Consider the following 18689-nt stretch of genomic DNA (forward strand, 5'->3'; position numbering starts at 1 on the left):
AAATCTAAATACAGAAATCTGCTAATTCTCTTTCAGACCGTCAAAGTACCACTAAAACTATAAAGTTTAGGTATGCTAGGATTTTAAGGCAGCCTAGATCAAACACTTATCAGACACTAAACAAGTTTTGCAATGCACATTCCTCTATTTTAAGCCAAAATTTTACTTATCATACTGTTTCCTTCAGAGGCAAAACTTCAAAAGTTACTTTAAGTATTATAGAAGGTAAGAAATTTGTGAGAAAACAAAAAATGAAGTGTTTAGTCTACTTGAGTGGTGAAGGCATTACTGGTAAGGGTTTTGTTTGTTTGTTTTTGTTTTTTCATTTTTTTGAAGAACACAGGTTTCAAATCATACTTTAACTACTTTTATAAAAAATTAAAAAGACAATGAAGCATTTATACGAGGTCTCTTGGATCTTACATTTTAAAGGACTATTGCTAAAATTTCAGGAAAAAATAATTCTTCCTGAGAGTGTTTAATTTTGTCTAGCTGCAAATATTTCATGGCTCATGAAGCATTAATTTCCATGGAACCCCACATATGTGTCTCTTCTGCAATTTCGCTGTCTCTAATAGTTTAACTATTTGAAGAGTTCATAACTTCTAAACTGTTCTGCGTTTCCAGTATTTCAGGTGTGTTACAGTTTCTCTTAGTCTGAATTCAAGAGCATATTTCATTTAAAAGGGAGTAAAATTCTAAGTTTTTATTTATCCTTATGGAAGTTTTAAAATCAGTGCCACTATCTCTTAGGTTAAAAGAGATTGTTGACTTTTTTTTTTAAATAATGCAAACCTTTCTTTAGATGACAGGATAGATTCAAATACTCCTGAAGCAGCAACACAAACAGAGGAGTTGTATTCTTCACCAGATCCGGAGAAGATACAGTCACCGTTCACACAGAAGTATCAGGCCTGTAGAGCAAACCTTCAGAGCACAAGCTGGCTCACTCTGTCTTCAAAAATGGTGTATAGCCAAGGGCTGAGTTTGCCAGAAGGAGTGGAGATAATAAGTGTTAAGCCTTCAGCAGGTTTGTAATCTTTTTTTTTTTTTTTTTTTTTTCTTAAGAGCAAATTAAATAGTCTAGTGTTGTTAGATCTACCTACAGGTACTGTAATTTGGAAAGGTTTGCTAATACTCATCCCCCTGATTTATTATTTTTTGTCTGGATCCTGGACATAATACTAAAGTAGTGATAACTATACTGTAAAGCATAGCATATCTTTAAGTCTTTAAGTCCAGGTTTTGATGATAAAAGAAATTTTATAAACGAATTTGATTTGCAGTCATTAATTACCTTTTGGTGGTGTCTAGATTTAAATCTAAGGTTGCAACCAGAAGTCTTTTGGACAGTATTCTGAAAAGATGTTTAGATTTCAGACTGGGAAATTTTTGTTTGACAGGAGAGATTATAGAAGTATATCTTCTGTCTAGTGGGAGAGAAAAAAACAGTATCTCTTTCCCATGCAGCACAAAAACTGGTACCTAGTGATACTAATATTCAAGCTTAAATTATGCAATTTAAATCCTCTCTAGAGAATGACATAGAGACTAATGCTAAAATGGTTTCACAGCATTTTTTTTAATATCATCTCCTTTGTGAAGCACTGGGAACAAGCCTTTTTAATGAGGAAGTACTAATACTTTGTTTTAAAATAATAAAGTGATAACTGAACAAAAAGATTTTTACTTTTGGCCTGTTTTTTTTAACTGCCCCATTAAAAATTATTTTATTTTTAGGACATCTGAGTAGTTCTTCCATATACCCCGTTTGTCGTGCACCTTATCTGCTGGCTACTTCATGCACAGATGGAAAAGTTCGATTCTGGAGATGCAGGGTGACCACTGAATCATCAGTTTCTTCCATGCCAGAATCTAATGCACACAGTGATGTAACATACATATGGGAAGAATGGCCATTACTGATTGAGGATGGACTTCTTAGTAGTAGTGCTATTAATGTTCCAGGAAGGCCAACTGAAGTTAGTTGTGCACACACAAACCGATTAGCTGTAGCGTACAAGCAGGTAACATCTAAAAATAGCCACGTTTCTCAAGACTTTGTTATGCATGTTAGTATTTTTGAATGTGAATCTACAGGGGGTTCTTCTTGGGTTCTTGAACAGACTCTTCATTTAGATGAGATAGGCACTATGTTAGACTCTGCTGTTAGTATTGATAGTAATTTAGTGGCATACAACAGACAAGAAGTTTCTCTCTCATGTGGTAATATTATTCCCAGCACTAAACACTTAGTACACTTAGATTGGATGTCTAGGGAGGATGGTTCGCACATTCTAACAGTGGGAATTGGATCAAAACTTTATATGTTTGGCCAGCTGTCTGGGAAAATGCAAGAACAAAATGGTAAGGAGACTGTAGCAATCTCCCACATTGGCAGTACTACCACGAAGGCTACAAACTTTTCTAGGTTTGTTCTGCTGCGTTCTGTTGACTTGGTTTCTTCCGTGGAGGGATCACCTCCTTTTCCAGTCTCCCTGTCTTGGGTACGTGATGGCATTCTTGTAGTTGGAATGGATTGTGAGATGCATGTTTATTCACAGTGGCAACCTCCTGCCAAGCAGGGTCTAGTTAGTACAGATTCCTGCAGTATGCCAAGTATAACTAGCTTAATGAAAGAAAGCCAGTCAGCTGCTTCAGGTCTGCCTCCACCAAAGCGAACCTTGACCAGATCTATGACCAGCCTTGCACAGAAACTTAGTGGGAAAAGATCTGCCTTTGATCTGTCTGCAGAAATGGAAGACTCTGGTCTTTTTGAAGCAGCTCATATGCTATCTCCCACTTTACCTCAGTACCATCCACATCAACTGTTAGAACTCATGGATCTTGGTAAAGTACGTAGAACAAAAGCCATTCTGTCCCATCTAGTGAAGTGCATTGCTGGAGAAGTTGTTGCTATAAATGAATCTGAACCTAATCATGATAGGAGACTTAGATCTCTGACCATCAGTGCTAGTGGAAGTACTTCACGAGATCCCAAAACATTCAGCAAAACGGAGACTACAGACTATATTGAAATAGACTCTGTTCCACCATTACCGTTGTATGCTCTGCTTGCTGCAGATGATGATTCTTCTCATTCCTGTCCAGAAAAGTCTCATAGTCAAAATAGTCAAAGTAAAAATGGTATGCCCAAGGACAATTATGAAGATCTCTTTCAAAATTCTGTTATAAGTACAGATGAACTTGTAACATTTGATGCAGAGGAAGACAGTGCGAAACCAAAAGTAATTGATCTTTCACAATTTAGCCCAACTTACTTTGGACCAGAGCATGCCCAAGTTCTATCTCGTCACTTGCTTCATTCAAGCTTGCCAGGTCTGACTAGAATGGAACAGATGTCATTGATGGCCTTGGCAGATACTATTGCTACCACCAGTACAGACATTGGAGAAAGCAGGGACAGGAGCCAGGGTAAGCTGTCTCTTCTAGTTTTATGTATTACTGTTTCACAGCTCTTTCTGGAATTTTCCTGTTAGTTTTGAATATTTCTGTGGCTTGTCAAAGCATTTCGTAGTTTTGTTACAGTATATCCTCTTTGATTTGCTGCATTATCACAGCGTTTATAGTTTAGCTTAAGTTTCATACAGTAAAATTCTGCACTGCTGACTATTCATACCTGTGTTTTTAAATTGGTGTTTGTGCTGTAATTGTTTCTCCTTCACTTTTGAAGAGATGGCTTTGTAAACCGCCTGTATTTGTTGTGCTACATAGAGAAACTGAGAAATAATTCTGTTTTATTTGATAAAAACTTAGTAGATTTAAGATTTTTTTCTTTTGTGCTAGAGGGAAAAATTAAGCTAATGTATTTTTGAATTTAAAGCAAAAGTATATGTAAAATTATAAGGTATTTCTTCTCTTAAGATGCCCGGTAGCTATTTTTATTAGTTTCATTAAAGTGCATACCAACACGTTTAATTACAGGTGGAGAAACTCTTGATGAGTGTGGTTTAAAATTTTTATTAGCTGTTCGACTTCACACGTTTCTAACAACTTCGCTTCCTCCTGTTCATCGAGCTCAACTGCTTCACCAAGGTAACTGATACGTTCCTAAATGAGATGAATGTTAACTCAGTTTAGTACATGTGATTCTGTGTTATATCTGTGAAGAATTAATGAGGTAATCTTGTTATTAAAAAACAACAACAACCAAAAATCCATGGAAAAAACAACTATAACACTTTCGTAGTTTTATTTTATCAATTTTACTTCCCCAAAAGAACAGGCTGTAGTACCCTGTTTTTCCAGTAACATTGTATAGGAATAATGAAGCAGAAAATACAGAGTACTCCTTAACTTAGTTTTTTAATACTTGGGGGTGGAAGGGAAAGATCCTTCCCTACTTAGACCCTAAAAACCTTTTTGTACACCTGGTGTAATTATCCAGTAAACTTATCTCAAATGAAGCTTTTCTTGGTGCAGTTTTAAGTAGTTCCAACCTTATGTTACAAAATGGGATATTTGATTAGGACTTACCAAATTTAAAGGACTGTTCGTGATTATTTCTTCACCCTTCTATTTGTCATCATAACAGATAGTGACAGTTTTCAGTCATTTGGTCACTTACTCAGCTACATACGAGGTTAGAACATTTCCGAACTGTCACAACACAGTATTATTGATTTAGGTATCCTGTAAATTGAAATACTTACTTGTGTCCTGAGCTGAGAAATTGGTGGGAATTAGAAATGCCTCTTGTGCACTTGCAGAAGTGCAGCTGAGTGTGCCTCATTTCAGAGCAGCATCCCATGATCATTCTTAGTGTTGCGGTCATCTATAATTAGCTTTTATACTGGTTAGTAATTGCTGTCTCCATCATGTCGTGGCTTTCATCTTCCAGTGGTTTTGTGTCTCTGTTTCCAAATCTGTTTGCTACTGGGGCAATGTTTAGCTTCACGTTTTCCAATCTAGGTGAAATTGATGAAAACAGTGAAACGTTCATCAACCTGTTGCACTTCATCTTATAGTTAATCTTCATGCTACGTATTATATTTTTTGCTTCAGTCAGTATCTGTTCTTTGTAAACTGCCTAAGTAGTTTTAAAGTGGAAAAAAAAAAAAAAAGTTTTTATCTGTGTGAGCTTTTTAAAATGTTCAGTGTTCAGTGCTTAAAATATTTTCAAATTTCTGGTGTCTTATCAGTAATGCCTTCAAAAGTTCAAAATAAACAATCTGGCCTTCTTCTCTCTTCACTCCTCTAACTTCTTGCAATTTTTATTTTTTATTGTTTTGTAATGTTGATTATCTAGGCTTATCTACCAGTCATTTTGCCTGGGCATTTCATTCAGTAGCGGAAGAAGAACTACTGAGCATGCTCCCTGCAATGCAGAAAGGGGATCCAACATGGTCAGAACTCAGAGCTATGGGTATAGGATGGTGGGTTCGAAATATCCATAGCCTACGGAAATGCATAGAAAAGGTAAAGATAGTGCTTTGAAGCAAAACTGCAAAACTGCTTTTCAAGTTACTGTCCTCTGGTAATTCTACTTATGTAGTTTGAAATTTGAAATCTGTCCACACTTTCTGAACTTTGCCTGCCGTATTTATAATGAATAGTTTATTGTATGAGTGTGCAATTTTAAGTTTCAAATTCCTGTGTGAAATACTTTTTGGGATTTTGGAAATCAGATTTTGATTGTTACAGTACAATAGTAGATGCTCAGTATCCAGGTTGACCTAGTAGTTGTTTTTCTATAGCAGAGGTATCTTCTTTGGTAGGAAACAAGGTATGGTAGGTAGAGTGTTTTCTTGAGAAAACTATCAGATGTCAGGCCAAATAAGCTACTATATATATGTCTTGCAAATTGATGTATTTCCATGTCAGCAAAGCCTGCTGATGTTCTTTTCTGTACTGACTATGTGTTTAAATCCTCACAGATGAGGCAGTTCCTAACCTCACTGTAACTTGTTTTAAGCTCTTGGAAGAGCCAAAAGTGTTGAGCTAGAAAATGGCATGCTCAAGATAATTTGACTACAAGGCACAAGGTGGTAAAATGCATGTCTCTACTTCTACTGTTTGATCTGCAGAAATTAATCATCATTCCATGCAAATTATTTGCCTTGTATGTAAATAACAGTAATTTAAAAACTCGAGGTTTCCTTGGTCTGTTTTTAAGGTTACTTTACCTGGGTCTTGGATAATTCTTACTGACACTTGCCCATTTTCCTTTTCAGCTTTCAAAAGCAATCTTCTCCTATTGTGATGGGTACCAGCCTCTTCTTCTAGTCTCCATCTATCTTTAAATTACCAGAGTAACTAATGTGTTAATTTTGTTATAATTTCAGGAACTGACTTGAAATGTAGGCCTTGACAGCTGATCTGATTAAAAATGGTTTTGTAGTTCTAAAAGATGGGTACAAGAGATGTTGAGACGTGGTGGTTCAAGTTCACATACCTAGAAAGCTGTCACAAATGGTTATAGGTTCTTCAGGAGAGATAGGACCTGTTAAAGTAGGTCCGGAGGAGGGCTGTAAAGGTGCTTAGAAGGTTGGAGTACCTCTCATGAGGACAGGCTGAGAGAACTGAGATTGCAAGCCTTAGAGAAGAGAATGCTGCAGGGAGACCTAATAATGTCCATCTAGTACTTTAATAGGGCCTGCAGGAAAGTTGGGGAGAGATTTTTTTATCACGGGTGTAGTGATATGACAATGGGTAATGGCTTTAAAACTTAAAGAGGGCTCATTTAGATCAGGTGATAGGAAAATGTTCTTTACTGCTAGAGTCACGAGGCACTGCAACTGACTGTTGTGGGAAGCTGTGGGTACTGCATCTCTGGACATACTCAAGACCAGGTGGGATGGTCTAGTGGAAGTGTCCTTGCCTAGATAATTGTGAAAGTCCCTTCCAATCCGGATCATTCTATGATTTGATGACGTGGGGGCACTGTGGTGGTGTAAGTCTGTCTTGAGCGTAGTGTTCATGAAATTATGATTTTCAGTCTTCAGTGAAGTATAGAAGGTCGGTTAGAAGAACTGTTGATCTGTAGTAGATGTCCTGTTTGGAGATCTGGTTGACAGAGTCCCTTGGAAGACTTCTGAAAAGCTTGGACCTTCTTCAAAAGTGAAATTGTTAAGGTGAAGGAGCAGGATGTTTCAGTTCACCAGATGTAAAGCTAGCTGGGGATAAAGTCAAGCTGACAGCCTTCCTAATGGAGAGCTTCTTCAGGAACTAAGGAAGAAAACAAATTTATGAGCTCTGGAAGAAGGGGCAGACTACTCATAAGGACTACAGAGCTGTCATGAAGTTGTGCAGTGAGAAAATGATGAGATGGGCCAAAGCCTAACTAGAATTCAGCCTGGGTAGTGCTGTAAAAGACAAAAAATAAAAATAAAAATATAAATAAGTACCTCATCAGTAAAAGGAGCATTAAAGAGAATCTCTATTCATTGTTGGACATAATGGGAAATGTGATGAAAGATGAGGATAAGGCTGAGGTACTTATTGCTTCTTTTGCCTCAGCCTTTGTTAGTAAGGCCATTTACTCTCAGGGTACCCATCCTTCTGAGTTGGAAGATGGTGATGGGGAGTGAGTTGAAGCTCCTGTAATCCAGATGAAAACTCTAAGTGAGCTGTTCATCATTTGAATATTCACTACAGTGAGGTCAGGTTGGGATTCATCCAAAGATACTAAAAGAACTGGTGAACACATAGGTTTCGAGTTGGTTGGAGGTTAGTAACTGACTCCAATCTACAGTAAGGATAGGAAGGAATAGTCAGGGATCTATGGGTCTGTCAGTCAGATCTTGGTGCCAGGGAAGGTTGTAGTGAAGTTTGTCGTGAAAGGCATAAAGGAGAATCAAATGACCAGCTGCAGCATTCATGGGTTTATGAAGGGCTGGTCCTGCCTGACTATCCTGATCTACTGTGACAAGAGGACCCACTTACTAGATAAGGGAAAAGCTGTGGATGCTGTCTACTTGGGTTTTATTAAAATAGTTGATACTGGCTCTGGAAGTATCCTGGAGAAACTGTCTGCTTTTGGCTCGGCTAGGTGCATGGTTCACTGGTTGAAGAACTGGCTGGCTGACTGGGCTGAAAGGTCCATAGTGAATGGAATTTGGTCCACTTGGTGGCTTGTTGCCTGCCATTTTCTCTAGGGGATCAATTTTGCTTAATGTTTTTATCAGTGGTCTGGGTGGTATTTCAGGGTGAAGGAAAGGAGGCTTGGGAGAATTCATCGCTCTACAACTGCTTTGAAGGGAGGTTGCATTGAGGAACAGATCAGTATCTTTTCTCAGCTGGTAAGCGATGGAACTCATAGAAGTAGTCTCGAGTTGTGCTGGAGGAGGCATAGATTGCTTATCAGGAAGAATTTCTTCATAGTGTGTGGTCAGGCATTGGAAGGGGCTGTCCAGGGAAGTCGTAGAGTCCACATCCCTGGAGGTACTGAAGCAATGTATGGACATGTCAGTGAAGGACATGGATAAGTTATGGGACTTGGTAGGTCAGTTTAGTGGTTGAACTTGATGATCTTGAAGGGCTTTTCCAGTCTAAAAGGTTCTATAATGAAACAGTAATAAGGGATTGTAGCAATGGTAGCTACACACATTCTTTAGACCCAGAGTGAGAAGAGGGATTTTGTTAGAGAACATCTTAGCTCAGTGAAGCACAGGGTAAGGGGAACAACAGGAATCCAAGCTAATTTTCACTCAAATTCTTTTCTTTTTCCCCCTGTTGAATTGTCTTCACAGGTAGCCAAAGCAGCCTTTCAACGAAACAATGATCCACTTGATGCAGCCATTTTTTACCTTGCAATGAAAAAGAAGGCTGTGATCTGGGGACTGTATAGGTAGGTGATACCAGGGTCTTCATAATATCTGATGTAAGTTGGAAAAGAAATGTTGAATGCAGTGCTGATTGAAAAGAAGCCCAACTGTTACCACTGCAAGCTGAGAATCAATTTCTAAATAAATTAGTGAACTGCATGGGTAATTATTGGTATTTACTGTGGGAATTTAGTCAGTTGTAAAGGTGGATGAATCAAGCTTCAGTCTCAGATGTACTCTAATTTCATACACTGCTTAATTCCGTTTGGCTTATAGGGGACTGTTGTGTTTGGAAAGGCAGTAGTGTTCTTAGAAGTGCTTTCAATGATAATTTTGCTGAAAATTCAAAGAACTGAATTGTGTCTTTCAGATGGACGTTTCATAATAATGTTCAACTTTGTGAACCTCCTAAAAATTAGCTTGTGATTTACTCGCTATTGAAGATCTTACCTTAATTCTTATGTTAACCAATGGTTATTGTTAATTTGCAGTAGCAAAGCCTCCTATGCACTCAGCATTATGAACACGTCTGTGTACTGACATCTGACAAAATCAAAAGCAAAAATGCATCTAATAAACACATAATATTTTTATCAATTATATTCAAATGCAGGTCCCAGAAAGACACCAAAATGACACAGTTTTTTGGAAACAACTTCACTGAGGACAGATGGCGTAAAGCAGCTTTAAAAAATGCTTTCTCTTTGCTTGGCAAACAGCGTTTTGAACATTCCGCAGCATTTTTCTTGCTGGCAGGACACTTAAAAGATGCAGTGGAGGTAATGAAATAATGAACCTCTTTGTTACATTGTTCTAAACCTAACAATGAATTGAGTGTGAAAATAGGTAAGAAACATTGCAATTTAAATTAGTATGGCCACTGAACATCCCAGTTTGTTTGTTCTTTTACTCTCTCAACCCCACCAATACATTAATGACATACAGATCTTTTCTTTACATCTTAGTTGTGATGCTGCTGATAATGAAGAGGTCCCATAGTTGATTCCTTTGTAGTAGGACTAGGGGAGCTATCTACCATTAACTTGCTTTCAGATTCTTTGTTCTTCCACAAGTTAATATAATATAGACTTCCATTGTAATGTTCCAAATTAATTCCTAGTTCCTTCTTAATTTTTGGATTAAATATGATAAACATAAATAAAATAAACATATTAAACAAATTAAATAAACGTATTTCTGTCAGTCTGAACATATGACTATCATTTCCAGTCTACAATTTTAACCAGAGAAGAAATTACAGTATTTGGTCTTATAACTGTACTTATTTTCTTTTAGGTCTGTCTTGAAAAACTGAATGACATTCAATTGGCTCTTGTAATTTCAAGGCTTTATGAGTCAGAATTTGAAGTCTCTAGTACTTACAAATCTGTACTACAGAAGAGAATTTTGGGAAGTGTGTTTTCTGGAAAGGAGAGCACAGGAAACACGTACAGTGATCCTTTTCTGCGAAGTATGGGTTACTGGATTTTGGAAGATTATAGCAAGGCTCTTGACACTTTGATTAAACATTCTGTTGAAGATGAAGGAGGTAAGAATGAGTGTTTTGGCTTTTAGGCTGGTTTTAAACATTTATGCATTTAAAGAGTATTTTCTTAGGTACAGTCTGAATGTGACTGCGTGTTGCACCTGGTTGCTCACCAACAGGAATGATGAGCCACATACGGTCCAGGACATTCCTAAAACTTACAGAGGATAGCTTCCTGAGCCAGGTAATAGACAGCCGCACTGGAAATGATGCAGTGGTGGCACCTGTTACTCATCAATGGAAGTGAACTGGTTAGTGCCGTCAGGGTTGGATGCTGCCTATGCTCTGATGATTGTGCAATGGTGGAATTCACATTCTTGAGGGATATTGGACAGGTAAAGAATAAAATCAGGAAGTTTAATTTTAGGAAAGCCATCTTCCATCTCTGGAGGGAGTTAGTCAACAAAACCCCTGACAGATATTTGAGGAACAAGAGCTCTCCATCCCCAGATGTAGGAAGTCAGGAAAAGAAGACAAGAGACGAGGGCGGCTGAACTGAGACTTGCTGGTCAAACTGGAGAGCAAGAAGAAAATGCACAGCTGTGGAAGCAGGAACAGGTAACCTGGGTGGAGTATAGAGATATTGCTAGGCTGCACAGGGATGGAATCAGGAAGGACTTGGCAAGAGGCTCAAAGGATAGGAAAGGCTTCTATCAGTACATCAATTGGAAAAGGTTGTGCCCATTAATTCCTGAGGTTAGTATTCTCAAAGTTAAATTTTTGAGTCAGTTAAAATGATAGCTGTCTTGTGAGAGAAACTTGATAAATGAAGACTCGATCCCCAGAGCTATGGAAATTAATTTATAAACTAATTTCAATAGGAGCAAAATACTTCAAGATGATTTTGAGAGATAAGTGATACACAGTTCAGTTGTTTAGATCTTGGTAACGTGCTTCTGTGTTAAATCATTTTAAAATGCTACTAACACTTCTTTATCAGTCTTCCATTTTCCGTTTTGCATTGTCTTAATAGGTGATTTTTCTTACACCTGTTTCTGTTATCTGTAGTTTTTATGGTCATAGCTTCTCATAGCAGAAACAAATGTGTTATCTCAGCTAAACCCAGACAAAAAAGCTGTGAATTGTCCTGTGCTGATTGCTCCTGATATTTCATTGTTTTCCTAAAATCTTTCATAATGTGGCATAAGTTGTTAAATATGTAGTCATGCATAGTTGATTGATTGTATGCAGTACTGATACGAATATATGTAAGTGTTATGGATTCCTTGGTTTTAAGGTGCATTTTGTTGGGAAGTACACAAAACTAAGAATACTAATCCAAAATTTATTAAAGGTTGTTTTTCCCCAAAGTTAAAAAATTACTTAAGAATCTGGAGCATTGCAGTGTACATTTAGTACTGGAAACTTTAGAAATTTAAACCATCAGCAAGAATATGGTCTCCTTTGACTGCAGGAGAACAAGCCTAATTCCAAGGAAAATAAATGAAAGTTTTTTAAAATCATACTCTTTATGTGCTCTCACTCAGCTTTTTGTCTTTAGTGGTGTTGAGATTTCCTCCCTACCTCCTCAAGTATTCAAATGACGATGGTGGAAAATGATTTTAATGAAGTCAACAACAGAATGAATATTAAGACTTAAGTCTCCTGTTGAACTACGAACTTTTGAGATGTATTATTTCGTACTGAACTGTAGATCTTTCCTCATGATGCAATATCTTTTCAGATGTAGGAGATGGCTCAGCAAGCTGTAATCCTGCAGTGTTTAATTTCTACAACTACTTAAGAACACATCCTCTCCTGTTGAGACGTCATTTTGGCTCTTCTGAAGCCTCTTCCACACACATGTGCCTAACAGTGGAAAATGGATTAGCTGACAAAATCAACCTAGATGAAAGACGGCTTTTCTTCACCACTGCATATGCTCATTTAAAAGCTGGTTGTCCTATGTTGGCCTTAGAAGTGTTATCAAAGATGCCCAAAGTTGTCAAGAGGTCAAAGCCATTCTGTAGATCCCCCAGCTTAATGGATACTAGTAAAGATTTCTCACCATCTTCTCCTCTTAAAGATTTGGAAATAAAGGATGAGTCTTCCAGTATTGATTGGTCACAGCCAACTTTGAATGATCTAGGGTCTTCTTCAGACTGTTCCTCAGGAAAACATTCAAGTTCAACTCTTTCATTTGACTGGAGTCAACCAAATGTAATAATCCAAGATGAAGGCTTGAAGCTACAGCTAGACAGCGATGAAGGCGATGAGAATGAAGATTCTTCCCTGGTAATGAAAGAGCTAAAACCTCTGAAGAAAAGAGAAAAATCTTATGAAACAAGTTCTAGCTACACAGAATCTTTTAGTGTAGTTGATGAAAAAGATATCTTAAGCCCTTCAGAAGATATAATTTCTGCACAGCTGAAGTTTAGAGCATGCTTGAAAATTCTTACGGTAGAGCTTCGTACATTGTCCACTGGTTGTGAGGTAGATGGTGGAAAACTGAGGTATCAGCTTTATCAGTGGCTTGAAAGAGAAGTCATAGCTCTTCAAAAAACCTGTGATTATAATGTTGAAATAGATGAAATACAGTCTGAAGGCATGATGCCAGAGGAAGTTGCATTGCATGGAAATACTGTAGACTTAACTGACCAGCAAAAAAACATGCTACAGAAAGGAAACTTTCAGAAAAGACGTCAATGGCTTCTGAAATACCAGTCTCTCCTACGAATGTTCCTTAGTTACTGTGTTCTGCATGGCTCTCATGGTGGTGGTTTGGCATCTGTCAGAATGGAGTTAATTCTGCTTTTGCAAGAATCTCAGCAGGTACGTGGGGGAAGTTTGATTTGTGAGTTCTTCACATTAGGTTGGTTGAAGGTTTTTGAATATTTCATACTATAATGCATATTTTCATACTATAGTATATACCTGTTTTATTATAAATGTGACACTTTGCATTCTATAAGGAAGAGGTTTCTTTTTTGTTTTATTTTATTTTTCAGGAAGTTGTACTATCACTTTGTGTGCTTAAGTGTGTTTATTTCTTGTTTTTAGGAACAGTCAACACAGATACCATCCAGCCCTCTTCTAGAGCAAAGCTCCGTGCCTCTCCTATTTGCTTGCACAGCTAGTGCCAAAACAGTGGTGGCTAATCCACTGTTGCATCTTGGTAACTTAACTCATGATATATTACATGCCATAATAAACCTTGACTCACCGCCTCATCCAGATATTCAGAATAACAAGGTGTGGGTCTTCTTCTTTTTTTTTTTTTTTTCTTTTTCTTTTTTTATTTGTTATTTTCATTGACCACTTTGCACAAATGTTTTTCTGACTGTATGAAAACTTCCTAATATACGTTCCTGATTTGCAACAAAACCATGGTACCGAAATATTTTATCCTGTAATACTAATGTTGGGCTAAAAGAGAGAGGCCCATCTACTTCAGTTACACTTTCACAACTGGATATTTGCCTGAGATAACATCTCTTATGGAAAACACCACCAATGCCACTGTTGGCTCTAATACAATACACTCATAATATATGTTAATCATAACAATGTTAATCTTCAATCCTACACCTAAGTAAAATTAAATTTAGAAGTATAATTTTGGTGATTTGCTAGGTGTAGAAAATGTTAAAAGAAACGTTTCTGTCAAGTGATATTTATTTCTCACAGTAAAATGTTATTTATTTATTTTTAACTTGCCATAAGATTTCTAGTATATTTAGATTGGGACTGGAGATAAGATTTCAAGCTTTAGGTTAAACCTTTCCTGCCATTTTGTATGTATTAAGTTTTACTGTGGATTTATAGAATGCTTCAGGGATTGATTTCTTAGTTCCTATTCTGTGTCTGGTTTCAGAGGATACAGATAAATATCTGTTTTACTTTTTATGAATACTTAAGTGTGTCGTATCATACATGAAACTTATATTGGCTATGAGGAAAAAAATAGATGTTCAGTATGATACTGAGTAAATTGTGTCTGAGAACTGTACAAATGTGTTCAACAACTAAGTTCCATTACAGTCTTCAATATGAAGCATGACATCTTTAATTCTGAGCCAACATGCTGTCTTTGGGTGTAGTCACTCATTGTTTAATGATGGTTCTCTTTCCTAACAGAAGGCAGTGCAGCTAAAATTGGGCTGTAGTTCTGGGTAGTTTGGGTTGTGTGAGTGCTTTTCATCCCTTTCAGTGCAAAGTGAATTGACTTAGTTGAAATGAATTTTGATGAGAAGGGGCTTTTGTTAGTGATTTTTGCCATCAGTGCTTGCACCTTCTACACAAGTCCTCCTGTTACAAACCTGTATGCATTAAATACAATGTTACTAAATACAGTTCATCGTGTGATACATACTACAAAACTTTGTCTTCCAGATATATGTGATGCATAACTTAGCAGCATCACTTTCTGCTTGCATCTACCAATGTCTTTGTGATGGCCACAGCTACAGGTAAGGTCTTTGAAAAACACTTTCTAGAGAAAAGATTGATTCACTATAATGATTGTACAATACATAGAGCACCTGGAGGCAGTACTGACATCTGCCTGTGTTCAGTAAAGGCTATAACTTGAACTATTTTAAACCAAGCAGGTGTTGTGTTTGTTTGTTTTAATATAAGATTGTATTGTACAGCTCATTTCAAGCAAATCAGTTTACTGGAACAGTTTATCAGACAGTGCTGTTAACTCAACGCCATTCTCTAAGATCAACATTGGAAGAAACAGTGACTCCTAATACATCACCAGCTCAGTGGCCAGGTATGTGCAGTTTCTTTTCTCTTATGAAAAAAATGTGGGGATGCACTGTAAGAGCATGCATATATGCTCCAGACTTTCTAATAGTATATTTAACAAAGTCAGTTACTGCAGTTCAAGTTTATCTTCAGTTATTCCCTGACTTGACTGATACTGCTTTCTCTTACTAAAAATCACTAGCTGGGTCGTCTAGTAAGGAGCCAATAAACTGAAACTAGAGTGAAGTGTTTTAGAGCACTGGCTCTACTTTCACTCACTGCAAGCAGCACTTCAGTCTCACTATTCTTCTGCTTTCCTACACTTTCAATGTATTTTCAAGTGTATCTTTGTGCTCTGCTTCAGAATGACTGTAGCTTAGGTCCAGCTGTTGAGCTAATTCAAAACTGTTGAAAATGAGAAGTTTTTAACATTTTATATTCTGCTGCAGCTCCAAAAACTGTTTAGCCTTTGCTGGGATGAAGCTATGCTGGTCTCAGTACAGAGAGTGTAAGCTACATACAATTGATCTGTATGAGCTTCAGTTTACAATAGTAACTTCAATTTCAGCATAACCGTGAAATATATTTACATATTATGTGCTTTGTTTTCCTAAATGAACAAAAAAACATAAAAGAAATCTTTCTGAGAACCTCAAGCAGTCTTTGTGTTTGGATATTAGGATATAGAATGCAGCAATATTAGGATGACGCTGCTTCCTGGACTTTTCAGTTTCCCCTGAAACAGAATTTCTAACACGTACACATGCAGCTTTTTGGGAATTTTTGTATTTCCACAGGAATCACAGCTCTAGTACGTCTCTTGAATTCTGCTGGTGAGGAAGCCCAGCCAGGACTCACAGTCTTACTTTGTGAAATTCTAACTGCAGTCTATCTGAGTCTCTTCATCCATGGTCTAGCAACACATTCTAGCAGTGAGTTGTATAGAATTATGGCTCATCCACTTAACAACAAAATGTGGTCTGCAATCTTTGGAGGAGGAGCTCATACACCTATCAGTGGACAACAACAATTAAAGACAAAAACTGGTATGTCTTTTTTTGGATGAGTAGGTGGGGGAGCTGCATTTTTTTGTTGTTGTTGGAAAATGTTTTCACTGCTGAAAGCCTAAGACTAATTTCATTAAACAGTCTCAATAGTGATTAAATCTACAAATTAAAATAATCTGACATTCTTAATAGATATTCTGCAAAAGAGAGTGGGAAGCAGAATAGCAGATGTGGTATTTAATGGTATTAGTTTTTAGTTAGTACAACTGCTGTAATTTGAGGGGGTTACATTCATTTTAAATAGAAAATTTTGAATTCAATTAAAACCTAGTTTTTATTATTCATGTTAAAGCTTTCCAGTTCTTTCCTAACAATAATATATTCCCATTTTACAGACACAGTGTGTTTTCTCTCTTTGGCAGGTAGGCACTTCCCAATGCCTAGCCCACATCAGGTAGTAGTGTTCTCCATGGAATGCGTGGGGTTTTCGAAATCCCTTACTACCTTCAGTACTCATAGTCCTACCAAGTCTGCAGGCAAGAAAATAGATTTAGTACTAGGCCTCTACATGCAGTTTGCTATGTGTGATTTTATTTTATTTTTTTGCATATATAGAAAGAGAGAAAAACTTCTGTTTGCAAGCCATGACATCTAAATTTAAAGCCATGTTCTGTAATTGCAGCAGTAGTTCAATCGGGCCTTTTTACCAAAAAAATTGCTAGTGCTGTAGTACTCTTACTGTACTTCCTTTTAAATAAGTTTTAAATATTTTTTTCCATGGTTTGAAATGATCAGAAGTGTTTCGTATCTTTATCAGAGAGCTGCTTGTTTTGCTTCATGATTATAAGCATTTATTATGCATGTGAATTTCTAAGTGTTCATTCTAAACATTACAAAAAAAAAAAAAAAAAAAAAGGTGCCTTGTTGCTATTCAGTTCTGACATTTTGAGAGCACTTTACTTTTAAATTCTTCAGGTATAAATTCAGACAGCTATCCACAGTGAATTTCGTAGGGTTTTTTTGTACACATTTCTGCTTTCTAACTCAATTGCTCGTAGTCCAACTATCATACAGATGTCTAATATAAAAAGTAAACAACTAAAAAGGAATACTTCATCAGTGTGAATTTCCTTGAACTGTGGTGGCTTCTTATATCACATCTGAGTATTTATGTATTTGTATGTCATATGAGTGGTAATATCTATAACTTGTATTTATTACTCTTGCTATTATACTATATATAAATATTTCTTACAAAACATTCATTTGAGGAAAATGGATGTTTAAATTCAGACATTTAGAAAAGCTTACAGAGTACTGATTCAGAGTAGTTTTCAGTTTTTATCTGATCACAGTTTTCTCTGTGGCATTTTATTAAATATATTTGCCAAATCAGGATTGCATAATTAGAATGTACAGCTGGCTTTTGTTGGCAGAGTTGTAGGTGTTGGTAACTATATGCTGAAGTGTGTTAATGCTCTTCCTTCCTGTTTTAAGATTAATCTATTTGTCTTTATGTAGTGATATTGAAGGCTACTTCTGTCCAGTCTGCAGCATGCTTTTCTTAGAAATGGATGTTGACTGACTGATTACAGGATTAATAAAACTGTTGTTGGAAGAGACAAGAAGCTAACATTGAAAACTTAAGGAAGCATAATATAATATATAATAATTTGGTGAGACAATCAAATGTTAGGCAAAGAGACCTAATAGGGCTGTGGAATCTTGGGGGCTATTGGACACTTGGATAAACAATGCTGTAAGCAGCTCAGCCTAAGCTAGCCTTGTTTTGAACGTGGGCCTCCAGAGGTCTTTTGCAACCTACGTGGTAGGAAATTGGGGTTTGGGTCATTTGTTCTTTCTTTCTGAAGCTGAGGAGTCAGGTTGAAATCAGCTGTTTTTGTACCTTTACTGAAAATACATGCTAATGCTCAGCAACAAACACTGAGCAGCATGTCGTTTAGACCTGATACAGAGTTATGCATAACGAGAGCAGTTTTTGTGTCTTTTAGATCTTTGTGACAGATTTTCACTCCCAAATGGAGATCAAAAGCAAAAAATGTTTGATGTTAAGAATTCTAATAGGTTAACAATTCATACTCCTCTATTCATGCATGTCCTGCATTGGCCCTTACTGCCTGATTTCATCAGTTCTGTTGCACTTCAATCTGAATGTGGTTGTTAATCTACAAATTTGAAACTTGTTTTATGAGATAATAGTAATATGTAATAGTAATGTGTACATAACTGGCCTATAAAGTTAACACGTGATTTCACTTGCTACCCCTTGTTAAAGTTGAGTCAGCTTCACAAGATGTTTTCTGCAAATTAAGTACATCATTGGGTTTTTTATTTCTACTTTTAGGTCTTTTAGGGTATTTTAGGAAACCAAATGACTTGTCTGTCTTCTATTCAGAATTAGTTTGTATGAAAAATTTGTTCCATTTCTTCTTTCACAGTAAAGCACAGCAGTTTGAATACTTTTGGAGTTTCTTCAATGTCCTTTTCAGCCACATTTCTTGTTCCTGTAGCAAATGATTTTGACCATGTTATATTAGCATCTGAGAATTTCTATTCTTATTTATGTCTTAAAATAGTGGACATATTATGTGTTCTAAGATGCAGTTAACATCTGAGAAATAATCCTGTTGCTTTTGA

At 36.8% G+C, this 18689-nt stretch overlaps 1 protein-coding gene across 3 annotated transcripts in view; it reads left to right on the forward strand.

The window, feature by feature from the left end:
• Positions 1–18689, forward strand: part of DMXL1 (Dmx like 1) — a 69890-nt gene that overhangs the window by 27923 nt on the left and 23278 nt on the right. For 2 of the 3 annotated variants that reach the window (XM_072360119.1, XM_072360120.1), the window contains exons 17-29: positions 806–1030; positions 1741–3435; positions 3946–4056; positions 5270–5439; positions 8712–8809; positions 9400–9565; positions 10083–10335; positions 12017–13104; positions 13333–13524; positions 14665–14741; positions 14925–15049; positions 15822–16070; positions 16454–16567. In XM_072360119.1, coding sequence (XP_072216220.1) covers positions 806–1030; positions 1741–3435; positions 3946–4056; positions 5270–5439; positions 8712–8809; positions 9400–9565; positions 10083–10335; positions 12017–13104; positions 13333–13524; positions 14665–14741; positions 14925–15049; positions 15822–16070; positions 16454–16567 — 4563 coding nt within the window. The remainder of the gene's footprint in view (positions 1–805; positions 1031–1740; positions 3436–3945; positions 4057–5269; positions 5440–8711; positions 8810–9399; positions 9566–10082; positions 10336–12016; positions 13105–13332; positions 13525–14664; positions 14742–14924; positions 15050–15821; positions 16071–16453; positions 16568–18689) is intronic. The other variant, XM_072360121.1, reaches the window with a different exon arrangement.

The sequence above is a fragment of the Excalfactoria chinensis genome, chromosome Z (genome assembly GCF_039878825.1).
Source record: "Excalfactoria chinensis isolate bCotChi1 chromosome Z, bCotChi1.hap2, whole genome shotgun sequence".
Lineage (NCBI taxonomy): Eukaryota > Metazoa > Chordata > Aves > Galliformes > Phasianidae > Excalfactoria > Excalfactoria chinensis.